The following is a 14,788-nucleotide window of genomic DNA, read 5'->3' on the forward strand; positions in this document are numbered from 1 at the left end:
GCGCAGCAGGCAGTTGACCTTCTATGGGCCGCGCCAGCTGGTGGTCTACGCAGTGCTGACCTGCGCTGCCACCACCTCACCCTGCGCATCTACGTGGCCATCGTGGAGCGCCTGGCTCACAACACCTGCCTCCCCCATCCACCCCCGCGCAATCCAGCCATGTAGATTTTTGGACAAGTGAGAAATTGAGATTGAATGTTGATACTCTAGCTGCAGCACTTGCCATAAAATTCAATATGAAGGATATTTCTTGTTCAGATATTTCCAATATATTGCTAGAAGATGATACATTGACAAAAAATATTCATTCAATGGATAAGTACTCATTTAAATAATTAATAGGCATGTAAGCATAATTACAATATAAAATGTTATTGTTACAAATGTTTTTATTATGCATTGATCATATTATAGTGTATTCTGTATTATTGTTGCAATAAATACAATGTTTCTTTTATTTATGATATTTTTTTCTTCAATTTATTCGTGTCCTCCTTTTTATTGTAAAAAAGTTGGTCACCTTAGTTTATAAGAAAACTGAAAGAATATATAACTTTCACCTGAAAAGTTAACTAAGGTGTGTGCTACTATGGCTTTTGCTGTGTGGAGAAAAGATACGTTTTAGGTCAAATTATGCAGAAATATTGGACAGGATATGTTTAGGCAATTTATTTTCAAAAATAAATTGAAATAATTGAAAGAGTGCCCTGTACTATTTAAATTTAAAATAAATGTGAACAATTTCCAGTTTGTAGTATCCAGGAACTTTGAGGGGGCATCAGTGGACACCCCCCCCCCAACAACGCAACACAAAAGAAAAAGACTTGGTGGCACAATTCTCATTTTGAAAGCCCTGCAAAATTTGAGATAATGAATTGAACATTTATTCTTACTTGCATTGTGGATTTCATACAGTTGTCACCATGCTCTTGGAGGCTAAATTTTAGCTGCAGATGTCTTGCCTGCCCCTTCTTTTACAGTTTGTATGTTCAGCCTGGACTTTATGTTTACTTAAGTTGCAGTTAATCTGCACAATGAACTGTCTGTTGAACAAACATGCTAAAGAATTGTGCCTTAAGAACTTAACATTCATTCTAGTAGTAAAGTCAGATGATGACTGTCAATAGAATTGAACCCAAATTCTCTGTAGTGCCTTCCTCCCTTTAATACATCAATCTCTTGGAAATAAGTTTGGCGCCATCTTTGTTACTTTTCTGGAAGGCCCTGAAGACATGGTTCTGTCAACAGGCCTGGGATCCCAGGTTGGTTCAGAGTTGATCCTGTGGCTTGTATGATTGCATTTGTCACTGACAGGGTGCATGGGTGGGTTTTATAGTGTTGATTTTTAAATTTGTAAGCCTTCTAGAAACACCATGTTGAGTTAGGCAGCCATATACATCTATTTAATAAATAAGTAAAATAAATAAATTGTGATACTTAGAAGCAAAATGGATAGATAAGTAAGTAAGTAAGTAAGTAAGTAAGTAGCAGGGAACTGCAATTACAGTATAGCATCCTGCTTAATGTTTATATGTTAACATTTATATGCCAGAAGTAATCTGCCAGTTCAGGGTAAGGTATCATTAGTAAAATTATAATACCCAGTTGTATATTTGTTTATTTAAAACATTTATGCAGCCACCTATCTTATGCCAAACTCTAGGTGGCTCCCAATATACAGTATTTCTATGTACATTGTATAAATTGCAGTGGTAGTCATGATCCAAGGTCTTTGATCCAGATCTTTTAGGTTCTGGATAGGCAAAGAGAGAAAGGGGGGACAGAGGGAGAGGGAAGGTGAGGGAGGGAGGGAGGGAGGGAGGGAGGGAGGGAGGGAGGGAGAGAGAGAGAGAGAGAGAGAGAGAGAGAGAGAGAGAGAGAGAGAGAGAGAGAGAATGAGAATGAATCAGATTCAACCCAAGCAAGACAAAATAGCTATTTATTAAAAAGCTTGTTGATTCTGGGTTTATACCATCATTGGTTCTTCAGGAGGTTACATTCTCCTAAGGATAGCAGGACCATAATTTTTGAGTCCTTAGCTCTCACAGCTGTTCTAAAAAAAAAAGAGGATCTGGATATGGAGTCCATGGCCTGGAGGGTCTTTGCCCAGCTCCATCCAGTACATAAATTCTGGTTTTCTTTCCATAGTACTCCACTGATGATATCACACATGCCTGGATCATTGTAATTTGTTTTACATAAGGCTGTTCTTGATGACCACCCAGAAACTCCAGCTGGGGCAAAATAGTATGGCCCTGGTGCTTACTGGACAACTTCATTATTGCCATGTAACACCATTCCTGTGGCAGTTGCATAGGCTAGCAATGGCTTTCTGAATGCAAGTCAAGGTGGTGATTATACTTACAAAGCTCTTTATGGCTCCGGGATTTGATATCTATAAGACTGCTTAACCTATCCATTCTGAGTAAACAGAATGCCTGTAGAAGATCCCCACCTACTGAGAGGTACAATGAGGGAAGGGGGGGGGTAAAGGAGGCATATTTTGTGGGAGCTGTTCTGGAATGGCTTGTGCTCCCCGTTTTTGCAACCTTCCTGAAAGCTGTAAAAACTTGGCTCACAAACCTGCTTGTTCTGGACCTGATTAGATCCACATACAAGATTATTGTAATAATATTATGTATTTGGCAGTTTTGTGTTTTGTTCCTGTCTTCTTGAACACTCCTTTGCATAGTTAGAGATGTAGGTCTTCGTAAATATCATAAATAAATAAATCAGAAGCATAGAGGAGAGAAAGAGAGAGCGGGGTGCTTAGTAGTTATCTCATGTTTAATAGTTTCAATTTGTACCCTTCCTTCCATTGTGAGCACCAGGCAGAAAAAAATAATATGCCTCTCTAAGCTAATTTTAAAAGGCAACAATAATTAAAATAAGCCTTAGTAGACTTTAAAGGCCGAGCTGAAGGGGGAGGTCTTAACTCCTTTGGTAATGGTGAAAAAATGAAGACTTAAGCAGAAAGAGTATGTACTGTATGTAGTTGAACTATGGAGCCCTTGGTGCTCTCTGAACGTGATTGTTTGCCTGGAGACATTTCATTACCCAATTAGGTAACATTATCAGTGTCTTTGCTTACAGACGTTGCATTGACAATGTTACCTAGTTGGGTAATGAAATGTCTGCAAACAGTCAAGCTCAGAGAGCACCAAGGCAAGCAAAAAAAGGCAAAGACAATATATTTCATTGCTTGGGAACTTTGCAGAAAGTTAGGGAAAAATTATTTTTAAAAAAACCTAAAATGCTAGATGAGGGCATAGAAGGATAACATCCTTAGCTTATCTTGATAGGAGAATAAATTCAGCATCACAGGCAATCTTCGACTTACGACCATAACTGAGTCCAAAATTTCTGTGACTGAGACATTTATTGTGAGTTTTGCCCCATTTTAAGGCCTTTCTTGACACAATTGTTAGGTGAATCACTGCAGTTGTTAAGTCAGTAATGTTGTTAAGTGAATCTGGCTTCCCCCATTGACTTTGACCCCAGGACACTGCAACCCATCCTAAATATGAGCCAGTTGCCAAGCATCTGAATTTTGATCACGTGACCATGGGGGAAGGTGCTGCAGTGGTCGTAAGTGTGAAAAATGACCACAAGTTACTTCTTCCAGTGCCGTTGTAACTTCAAACAGTCATTAAAATGAGCTGTTGTAAGTCGAGGACTGCCTATATATTGCAGGTTTCATTTTTGAACTATCTACTAAAACTGCCAATCTGATTTATTTCTATACAGCCAAGTAAGTGTAATATTTATTTTGGTTCTTATTTATTTAAGAGAACGTATATGGCTGCCCCACTAACTCTCAGTGACTCTGAGTGCCTTACAAAAAAATAATGTTAGGCTATTCTGCGTCCTGTAATCATATCTGTAATGAAAAAGGGGAGGAATGCTTTTTTGGGGGACGGACAAGGCAAATTGGAAATCGAATTTCATTCAGCTTTCTCTTAATATAAAATTTAAAAACGGGCAGTTAAAATAATTACATAGTTCAAGGCAATACGATTTCTTGCTTAAGGGAAAGAAATAACCTAGGACTTGGAACACGTTTGTGTTTATGAGGGTGGGGAGAAACCTTGTAGTGCAGAAACAAACAATTCCTTCTGCTTTATCTTATCTTGTAGTCTTTTACTGAATACATCAAAGGAAATTGAGTACTACATCAGCATTGCTGGAGGACAGGAAGACCTTTCTAGAACAGAATTTTAAGACACTTGCCACATGTTACTCAAGACTGCATCATTGACTGACTAATCCATTGTGGATATTCCAGGCTTCCTTTGAATTGTGAGGCCATACAATAGCAATAGCAATTGCATTTAGACATATATATTGCTCCATAGCACTTTACAGCACTCTCTGGGTGGTTTACAATATAGAAGCATCATTTGCATATTGACCGCCAACAATCTGAGTTCTCATTTTACCAACCTCAGAAGGATGAAAGGTTGAGTCAATCTTGAGCTCTGAAAGGATTGAACTCCAGGCTGTGGGCAGCAACTTTAACCACTATGCTACAAAGGTACAGTTAGAAGGCTACTAGAGTCATTTGTTTGGTGAGATAAGCAGCTATATAAATTAGACAAGTAATAAATAATAAATAATGCCATGTTGGAGATGTGGAAGCTTAGATGCAACTTATTTTCATATTTGGTGGACGTGTAGAAATATAAAAGCTTTTTGGATTAAGATTTGATGGAACATTCAAAAGATTTTTAAGAGAAAGATAAAGTTTACGCCACAATTATTTTTGTTAGGTATTATTGTAGATTTTGATGTTAAAGAAATTAATTTGATGTTGAATCTTATAACAGTTGCAAGATTGTGGGGCAATATTGGAAGAAAGATTCTTTGCCTACTATGTTAGAATGGATACTCAAGGTGTCTAATTTAGCAGAAATGGCAAAGATTTCCGCTTATTTGAAGGACTACTCACAAGAAAGATATATTTCGATTTGGAGAAGATGGATAGATTATATTCAGAATAAATATGAGACTAAAAAGTAGTATCTAGCTTATGAGTAAATTTCAGATTATTACTAATAGTTTAATATGGTAGAATTTATATTACTCTTAGTTTTATGGTTTAATTATATTATTATTTTTGTATTTAATTTGATAATATTTACTTTGAAAAGGAGTTAAAGCATGTTATGGATTTGACTGTTTGTATAGTTAGGTAATGTTAGTTAGATTATGATTGTTTATTTGTAACCCTGTAATCAGCTCTGGGAAGTGGGGGAGGGGGGGAGGGATTTGGGATACATATTATATAATTTTTTAAAAACTTTTAATAAAAATAAATAAAGCCATGTTAATCTGTACAATCTTCCATATAAATCTGCCCTACAAATCAAAATGGAATCATTGCCTTTCAAATTCTTAAAAAAAAAAAACAGCTACTATAAAGAGGCAAGTATACGAGTATTGAAAGTTGCAACAATTGTCTTGAAACTATCCAGAAAAGATAGATAAAGAGATAAAACCTTTTGAGACACCAGTGGGAGGAGAGACAATAATCATATTTGCAGACAAGATCTCAATGTGTGCTGGATAGTTGTTTAAAACCTGAATCAAATTGAATACAAAATTGTATGCATGTTTGAGTAACTCGCAAAATATGTTCAGATCACAATTATCCAACTTTTACTAGCTAAATGTATTTCAAAGGTTAAACCATGTGTTATTACTTAAAGGAAGTCAGGTGACATGTGTTTTATAATGTTTTATTTCTATTAAAATGTTACACTCTACAACTAAAGTTTTTACACATAATTCTTAAAGATTTGCTTTTTTACCATTTTACGATTACAAAAATCCACTACATATTATCCAGTGTTCAAAAAGGCAAAATTGGAATACATAAATATACATTTAAGTATAAATACAGTAAGAAAATAAACAGATGTATGTGTTTAATAAATTAATCATAAATAGAGCATTGACAATGAAGTGCTAGTTGAAGAAAATGCTTTCTTCTGATTTCTGTACAACCTTATTATTATATACAATAACTTTTTTAAAAGAATAATGTCCCAAACATTATTTCAAATTTCCAAAATGTAATTATTGAAATCTTAACTTGTAAAATGTCATACAAAAAAAAATATATAAAATCCTGCTAAATGTCTATGGAGATTGCCAGTTATCCAGGCCATGGTTGCCCAAAGATATTGTTCAAAAGGCTTTTCTTGTTTTTGTTTTTCCTTGAAAACATTTCATTTCTTATTGAAGAAGCTTTTTGGATGAGAAGCAAAACGTTTTGAAGGAAAAAGAAACAAGAAAGTCTTTTTGAACAACACCTTTGGGAACTACTGCTAATTTTAATGTGAATTATATTGCATCACTTTCAGTAGGAATTTAAAACAGACTGGACTACATCCAAAGCATCTCCCAAAGGAAATGGCCGCTTTTATCTATTCGGCCTGTCTTCTTCCACCTGGAGCTACTGAGATGAATTAGGCAGTGTCTGAGAACTCTGGGAATTCAGTCACAGCACATCAGGAAGTAACTGGTTGGGAGAAAATGTAGCTATCTATGTTTGTTGAGAATTAATGTTATTTTCATTGAAAAAGAAATTGTTTGGACAGACTTATCCAATCTGTAAGTGAATGATTAAAACTGAATAGAGATTTTACATTTTATGGCACGTCTAAAGAAGCACACATTTTAGTTTTACAACATTGTTTAGTAAGCAAAATAGATACTTGTTGACAATCTACAGAGAAATCAGAAGAATTTAGCTGCATCACTATTTGCTTGCTTTCCCAGATAGCAGCCTAACTAATTGTATTTTTTCAAAACTTTAGTTCTTCACACCATTGCAATTGTTCCTGATCAAACTCACATCACTGGAACGTCTTTATACCATTTAAAAACAAACAGTGTCTTGCTAAAACATGGCAGCGCTATTATTTAATTTCTCCTATTGATTGAAGTTTATATTATCTTAATTATGATAATTACCTCCCAATAGCCAATTTCCTTAAAAACACAGCAAAAGCCTGCAAAACATTATGAGATCTAGCATGTATCAAAATGCATAAGTCCCTTTTGTTTACTTAGTTGTGGCTAATTTATTTCTAACACTATTCTGTTTAAATGAGAAAGTTCCTAACAGTGAGGAAAATTAACCAGTGGAAAAGCTTGCCTTCAGAAATCATGGGCGCTCCATCACTGGAGGTTTTTAAGAAGAGACTGGACAGTCACTTGTCTGAGATGGTATAGGTCAGTGATGGCAAACCTTGTAGAGACCGAGTGCCAAAAACCACCCAGCCCCCTGACCCGCCCCGCTCTGCCCCACCCTCACCCACCTGCAGAGCCACCCACCGCCTCCATGGCCCACTGCAGGAGATCGCCCAGGCAGCCCAGCAGCGCCATGGCGGCCACGCCCTCCGTCCGTGCCCCACAGCAGCATCTGCAAGTGACAGGGCGTGAGGGTGGGGTCTTGTCCCTGCTGCCCAGCTGCCATGTTCTTGGCTGCGCTGCTCTGCGCAGGCCATGCCCAGGGGCGACTCTCCTCTAGGGGGGCTGCTGATGAGGAGGGGGCCATGGGGGAGGCGGGGCTGGAGCGATGGCCTATGTGCCCACAAAGAGTGCTCTGAGTTCCTTCTCTGGAACTCGTGCCATAGGTTTGCCACCACTGGTATAGGTTCTCCTGCTTGAGCGCGGGGGGGGGGGCTGGACTAGAAGACTTCCAAGGTCCCTTTCAGCTCTGTTCTGTTCTGTTCTATTCTATTCTATATACATTGAATGGGAATTACATTTGAATGAGCAGCAGTTATTGGGACTCCGAGGTAATTGGAAGTAATGAAGCAGTAGAATTTCTATGGGTTTATCTGTCCAAAGATCTTCCAAACAAAAGAAATTCTGCAGGCTTTGAATGTTTCTCATTCCTAAATAAAACATTTAGAAGGAACTTTTCTAAGTACTTTGTATAGATGACAAAGAGGGTGAATGAGGGTAGCTTTCTTGGAATTAGTATTGTTTTACAAAGGTGGTAATCCTATCTACACGTTTGTCATGTTTTAAGTTATCACTTCAAAAAAAATACAATCCTAACCTCTTCATAACATCTTTATAAAATCTAATTAAAGAAACAGAAGTTACTAACCAAAACTAGGACTCTGTACTAAGGATACTTCAGAAGTGATACCAAAGGGATCCATGCTGTCAGTTTTAACTGGTTGTTGAAAAATACCAGATTCCAAATTTTGCCTGGTATCACTATATTCTCCAAAATCTTCCACTGGCACAGTGTTCATCATAGGTAGGAAATGAGATAATGGAAGAAAGTCTTTTCCTTTGTATTGTTGTCTTTGCCTGGCATTACTTAAAGACAGTAGAATTCCATATTTCTTTGACTTGTAGATGTTGTAGCCATCTGGACGTATCTCCTCTTCAAAAGAGCAATTCTCTGTGGTATATATGAGCTGGAAAAAAAAGTAAACATTACATACTACATGAGTTTATAAGTCTCTGAAATGGCAGATGAAGCAACATTGTTTATCCAGATAATCAGTGGAATTATCTATTTGGCTACAAGATAATTAAATATGATATTCCTTAGAGAGATTAAATTGGATTTCTTATTTCGCAGAGCAAAAATAATCTTAGGGGATCTCAAGAAGAAACAGATGAGGTATTTATAAATTAGGTTATAAGAAGCATTTAAATATATAGTCTGTAACAGGTTACTAAGGGATGGTGATCAATTTTACAACAAGGTTCATTTTGATTTCTCCAATTTTATTTGATGGGAAGGAAAGAAATATTTTTAATTCCTGATTGCCCATCAAGTAATTTATTGCTCATGCTTTGTTTTCACTATGAATAAAAAAATAAAGGAATTATCATAGCTCGGTCTGAATGCTTTTGTGCGGATTAATATGGAAAACAACAAAGAAAGTGTCATAGAAAATGAGACTGGAGCATGATAAAAATGTTGTCATGCAAGTCTTAATTATGGGTTAAAGTACTGAATGAGTTTCTTTTTTTAACCACCTAATGGAGCAAATAAGCAGTGTCAATCTGATTTATTTATGCCCTTTCAGTATCTCAGTTCGGCATCTGCTTAGATCAGGTAACTTCCAGATATTTTGAGCTTCAGTTCTCAATAGTTTTAGCAGCATGGCTAATGGTAAACAATTGTTAGAATTGTAGCCAAAACAACCTGGTGCATACCAGTTTGTCTACCCTTGCTCTAGATTATGATTTCTATATTCTATAAAAAACACAGATGCAAAAAAATTGAATTATGCAAATAATGGAATAAAGATTGTTATAAAGGCTATTCCAGAGATATGTGACATAAGGCTCTAGTGTGGAATTAAACCTGGAAGTCTTAGTTGCAGCCTTCAAAGATCAACAAAGGACATTACCAACATTAATTTTTAATGTAACAGAAATAGAAAACTATTAAGTACAATGCTTGGAATTATTCATATCAATTACATTTAGTTTGTATTAACTATTAATGAAATAGTATAAGTACTTTTGGCAAAATAGCCCAGCATACTCAGATTAGCTGCAAACCTTGGGCCATAAAAATTGCGTATTGTATTCGATGATGCCAGAGCAACCTTTGCACAATGGTTGCTTAAGGACGGCGCCATCCAGCCATTTTTACAGTTGGTAATGGGTCTGTTTCTCAATACATACTCCAGAACAATCTAACAGAAATACAGGTAGTCCTCAACTTACAACCGTGACGGTTCAAAGTGACCGTGGCACTGAAAAAGTGACCTGACCGTTTTTCACACTGATGACTGTTGCTGCATCCCCCTGGTCATGTGATTGACGCTTGGCAACTGACTCCTATTTATGACGGTTGCAGTGTCCCAGGGTCATGTGGTCACGTTTTGTGACCTCCTGATAGGCAAAGTTAAAGGGGAAGCCAGATTCATTTAACAACTGTGCCAGGAAAGGTGGTAAAATGGGGCAAAACTTACTTAACCGTCTCACATCAGAAATTTTAGGTTCAATTGTGGTGGGAAGTCAAGGGCTACCTGTATAAGTTGTTAGGGGAGAGGGTTTGCCTTTTAATAAATATACGTTTTATGTATGCCTTTTTATTTGGTGGGAACCACAGTGCCTTCCCACTAGGAAATTCCCACAGACTTAGTCATGTAACAGACTTAAGAAATCACTAGAAAGTCAGAAAGACCTTTAGAGAACTCTCTTTCCTGCCCTCTCGTGTTCATCCATGTTTATCCAACCCATATCCAATAGCCCTAACTGAACTTTAGTTCCCCAAATTACTGGACATTCTGCTGGAAACTGAAACCCAGGACCACCAAACTGGGGGAAGCTGGAATAAAACTTGTCTGGCGATGTAATGGAATAAACATTTGTTATATTGTATATTCAGAGCAACAGAAACTACAGTGTTTCATTCTTAATTCAGAAATGTTAACGCTACGAAGAAGGTGGCCATCATTTCAGAACGTTTTAGTCCCTTTCTGCCACTGTTGTTTTTCCTAAAACTCTGGAGTTACTCTGGTTCAGTCATTAGAGGTAACTGAACTCTTGGTCAATAAAAAAGTATTGCTGATTACGTAGAATGCTTCAATGATAAGAGAAGCGGTGTTCTTGCACAAGCTCTTTCTCAGTCAAGCATGTGAACCATACGTTTATCTGACATGCAAAACAGACTGAAAAAAAAATCCCATCACCCACCCCCCACCAATTATTGCTGAATATTTTATAGCAGAATCGCTTCAAAGAGACAAAACAGATTTAAAATTGCTTCTTCACCAATAGATCGGGCTGTCAGTCATTTGGAAAACATGCTTTACTCTTTGTCAAGATTAGCAAACGGCTTGAAATGTGAAGTTGCTGTCATGAAAATCACTTAATAGCACCACTTTGAAAATCAGTACCACGCTTTGCCACCATTTTGGAGTATGGTAGGAACTGAGTAGGAAAACTTTGCAAAAATTGTAGGGCAGGGCCTACAATAGGCTCAACTGTTTAAAGAAGTAAATCCAAAACTCCTCCCACCAACACGATAAACCCAGGGAAATACAGATTTAAACCCTGATTTAAAACCCTGATTTAAAACCCTGCTTCAGTTATGGAAGATCACTGAATATTTGGGGCTGTTCATTATCTTTCAGGCAAAACTACGTTGCAGGCTTGTAAAGAAAACTGGACAAGTGGATGCTATGAACACTGCTTTTAAGCACTTGGAAAAAAGGAGAAATACAAGCAATAAGTAAATTGTCCCAATTATTGTGGCCACGGGCCATCAAACAATTGTACCTCTGTGGTGTGTAAGACTATAGTCTGTTTTATTTTATTGATTAATTGGTTAATTAAAATAAAAACAACCTCACAATTCAGAGTTTAATGGAGTGTATTTAGTGGTATGCTTAGGAAGGTTTAGTTCTAAATAGGTATAATTGCACAAAATTACACAGATAAGCAATACTTTGGGAGGATAAATGCTAATCTTTATTTTAATGATGAGACAGCTTTAAACGGTATTATTGTTGTTTACAAGCAGAAATCACATCAGATTTGAAGCCCTCTGCTTAAATCTCTATTTACTATTGAAAAGCTAACTTTTAGCATATTTGAAAGGAAGTGAATTTTAATATAACAGTCTAAGCATTATGAATGGAAACAGTGATAGTCATTATCTAAAGTTATGCCTTTAAGAACATGTAAGAAGCATTATATATATATTACCTATGAAAATGCACCTACATATATAGCAGAAGTAAAGCAATTATTTGCATGGGAAAATCCCAAGTCTGGGATGATCAGGAAAAAATCCTGGAGTGTAAATTGATAAAATTATGCTTTAAAGCAGTGAAGAATGCCCTTCCCAGCCAAAAATGAGTCAAAAATATTGCTGTGTCATCAACTACGCATTCAGTCGCTAGAAGATCAATGAAAACAAAAGGATTAAAAATGGAGGGGTTTTCTTGGAGGTTAGTTGAACGAGGGCTCTAGTTTAATGTACTGCAACTTGCTGTATACTCATTTTCCTATTTGAAATTGCATTAGGAATATTAATTTCAATAGGGCAGAACAACTTCTGGTGAGCAGTTACATTTGGGTAATTGCGGGAGCTGTGTAATGCTGATTTGGTATGGGGAGCATGACCATTGCTACTTATCAGTATTTCCTAGGATATTTATTTCTTTATTTATACTTATTTATTATTAATCTTATATGCTACCTAATACCTATACTTGGTGTGGAGAAAACAGTAAAAAAAAAAAGACCCAAAGTATTTAAGTTAATATTTAAGTGCTTCATTCATTACCAGTTATAAAAGAATTTTTTTATCTATAACTCTGGCCATTTGGACTTTTTAAATCTAAATAAAAAGAGTTCTACATCTTGCCTACTGTTCTGCTACTGAGCCATTACATAGCACATTACTGCTGCTCAAAGGTTGCGGTAGCCAGAGACAACAAGCGTTCTGTTTATTCTTATTTATCCTGCTTACTAATCCTCAACACTCCCCTTTCTGCAGGCTTTTTTAAAATCGGTTTTCAGAGTGTGTCACACCTGTGCTGCAAAGATCCAGATGACCAGCAGATGGGAGTCAATAGTTAGTTTACTGTCCCTTGGATTCTGCTGTAATACCAGCTCTAGCTCCTATACAATTGTGTGTTTGCTACCAACACAATGGAAAGGGTACACACCGCGTAAAGGGGTCTCATTAATTGATCAGAAATAGAACCTAACTTTTATTATTTTCCACCTAGCCACCTGAATGATGAAATAATCCCACCCTCCCAAGGTGAATAACCAACAGAAAGCTTTGTGAATCTGAATGCCTTCTCGAATAGAAGGAAACATTAGGCAATGAAGAATGCAAGGCCCAGAATCTTTTCTGAAAGTGACTGCAATGCCAGGGATGGAGAGCTTGTATTTGGATGCAGGGATGGGGGGGGGGGACCCAGTCAGAAATCTCTAGCGAGCCAGCAAACGTAGTGGGTGGCCTCTAAAGGGATTTACGGGCTTATTTCTCAGCCTCCCCTCCCTCAAAGGTTACCGTGAGGACAGGGCGCGATAAGGATCTATCTTCTGCCTGGCGCCCCGAAAACAGGTCCCCAAAGAAACGTAAACAAACAGTAACTCTGTAGTCTTAAGTTCTGGAATGTGGCTGGGTCCGCCTGTGAGCTGCCACAGCAGCGCTGCGGAAGTAGCTCCCAAGACCGTTGCTCTCTTTCATCCCATTATTCGCTCCGAAACCCAGTGTAAATTATTCAGTGTCCTGCAACACTCGGTGCTCCTGTGTGAAGCCCCCCCCGCCCCGTCCTTCTTCTCTGGCCAGCCCAAATCGCCTCTAAAGTTAAACTCCTTCTTTCATGCTACAACCTTTACTTTAAAGAGCCAGAAAAGCGCGTTCCCTTCCCGCCTCGTTTAAAGGACCTTTGGCGCGCAACTCTGTCCGAGTCCTCCGCGTGGGGCGCGTCTCGCCTACTTTTTGCGAGCGGAGAGGCAGACAAAGCCGTTCCCGACCGGGATGAAAGGATACGTAGAGAAGGCTTCGCTTGCCCCCGGGGGTTTTTATGCAGCTTCAAGTCACTTACCAGCCCGTGCAGCCCGCCTTCCTCTTCCATGCACAGGTAGCGAGAGCTGTGCACGCCCTTGATGGCTACGGTGCGAAGCGCTACTGCTCGGATCTCCAGCAAACCTGCGCGGCGAGACAAACAAACCGTTTTGTAGAGTTCGTGTACTCCGTGGGAGGGAAAATAGCCCTTGGGTAGGGGTAGGCAAGCTTGGCTCTTTTATGACTCGTGGACTTCAACTCCCAGAATTCCTGAGCCAGCCGAGCGAGTTCTGAGCGAGCTATGCTGGCTCAGGAATTCTGGGAGTTGAAGTCCACGAGTCATAAAAGAGCCAAGGTTGCCTACCCCTGCCCTTGGGGAAAGGAAAGGAAAAGGTCTGTCTCCCTCCCCCCCACTCAGACGCGCGCCTTCCACGGGAAGGATAGACTGAGCCCGTGAACAAAAGCAGGGGTCTCTGTAAAGGCGAGAGAGCAATTGGGTGGGTGGCCCCACCAAAGTCCTCGGCGTGATCAGGGGAACAGAAAAAGCCCACCCCCAAGCCCCCGGGGGTTCTTTCAGGATCTGGGTTTTCCTCCCTTCTCCGGGGGCGCAGATTCAAAGGGCCACGCGAAAAGGAAGCGCGCGCGCGGGGGGGGGGTAATGGCTGGGGTTAAACCGCAGCGAGACGAGGGGAGCTCCCCGAGCCAAAGCGTCAGCTTCCAAAAGCGGGGGAGGGACCTGGCGGAAGGTGTCCCCGCGGAAAGTGGGAGGAAGGACCCAGGTCGGAGCGTTGATGCTACTTACTGTGTCGGCTCTGACTAGCGGCGCCGTCCACACGGCCGTCGCCGTGGATCCTCAGGAAATAGCTGAACAGTCCGTGCCGGCTGGCCGTGTAGAGGTGCCTGACCCGGATAGGGTCCCCCCAGCCGTAGTAGACGTGCGGTCCGGCATCGGCCAGAGGCACCGACTTGACCGCGGCAGCGAAGCAAAGGCCCAGCAGAACCAGGGACGCGGCGCCGGCTTTGCCGACCTGCATCCCCATCCTAGCAGAACGAGTGGCTCGTGGTGGAGGGGAGAGAGAGAGAGAGAGAGAAAGAGAGAAGTGTGGGGGGGGGGCGGCTTCCCTCCAAGCCGAGGGACCGTAAGCACCGCGCCGCGAGGTTCCTGCGCTGGAGATGGGGAGAGGGCGAGAGAGAGAGCCCAGCCGGGGGCAGATGGAGGGGCTTCGGAAGCGAATGGTGGGAAGCAGCAGGCGAGCCCCTTCC

At 39.8% G+C, this 14,788-nt stretch overlaps 1 protein-coding gene across 1 annotated transcript; it reads right to left on the reverse strand.

The window, feature by feature from the left end:
• Positions 1-7,608: 7,608 nt before the first annotated feature.
• FGF19 (fibroblast growth factor 19) lies at positions 7,609-14,565 on the reverse strand. The gene is made up of 3 exons (XM_039361435.1): positions 14,328-14,565; positions 13,566-13,669; positions 7,609-8,444 (listed from the first exon to the last, which is right to left on the reverse strand). Exons 1-3 carry the CDS (start codon positions 14,563-14,565, stop codon positions 8,121-8,123), a joined length of 666 nt encoding a protein of 221 aa, XP_039217369.1. The 3' UTR covers positions 7,609-8,120.
• Positions 14,566-14,788: the final 223 nt, after the last annotated feature.

This window comes from Crotalus tigris, unplaced genomic scaffold, assembly GCF_016545835.1.
Source record: "Crotalus tigris isolate CLP2741 ecotype Arizona unplaced genomic scaffold, ASM1654583v1 scf7180000019267.1258330, whole genome shotgun sequence".
NCBI lineage: Eukaryota > Metazoa > Chordata > Lepidosauria > Squamata > Viperidae > Crotalus > Crotalus tigris.

Coding starts and splice junctions, on each gene's coding strand:
- FGF19 (XM_039361435.1), bottom strand. CDS start 14,565: ATGGGGATGCAGGTCGGCAAAGCCGGCGCCGCGTCCCTGGTTCTGCTG. Junction 13,670..14,327: donor CGCTAGTCAGAGCCGACACA/GTAAGTAGCATC, acceptor CTCGCCGCGCAG/GTTTGCTGGAGATCCGAGCA. Junction 8,445..13,565: donor AAGGCGGGCTGCACGGGCTG/GTAAGTGACTTG, acceptor TTTTTTTTCCAG/CTCATATATACCACAGAGAA.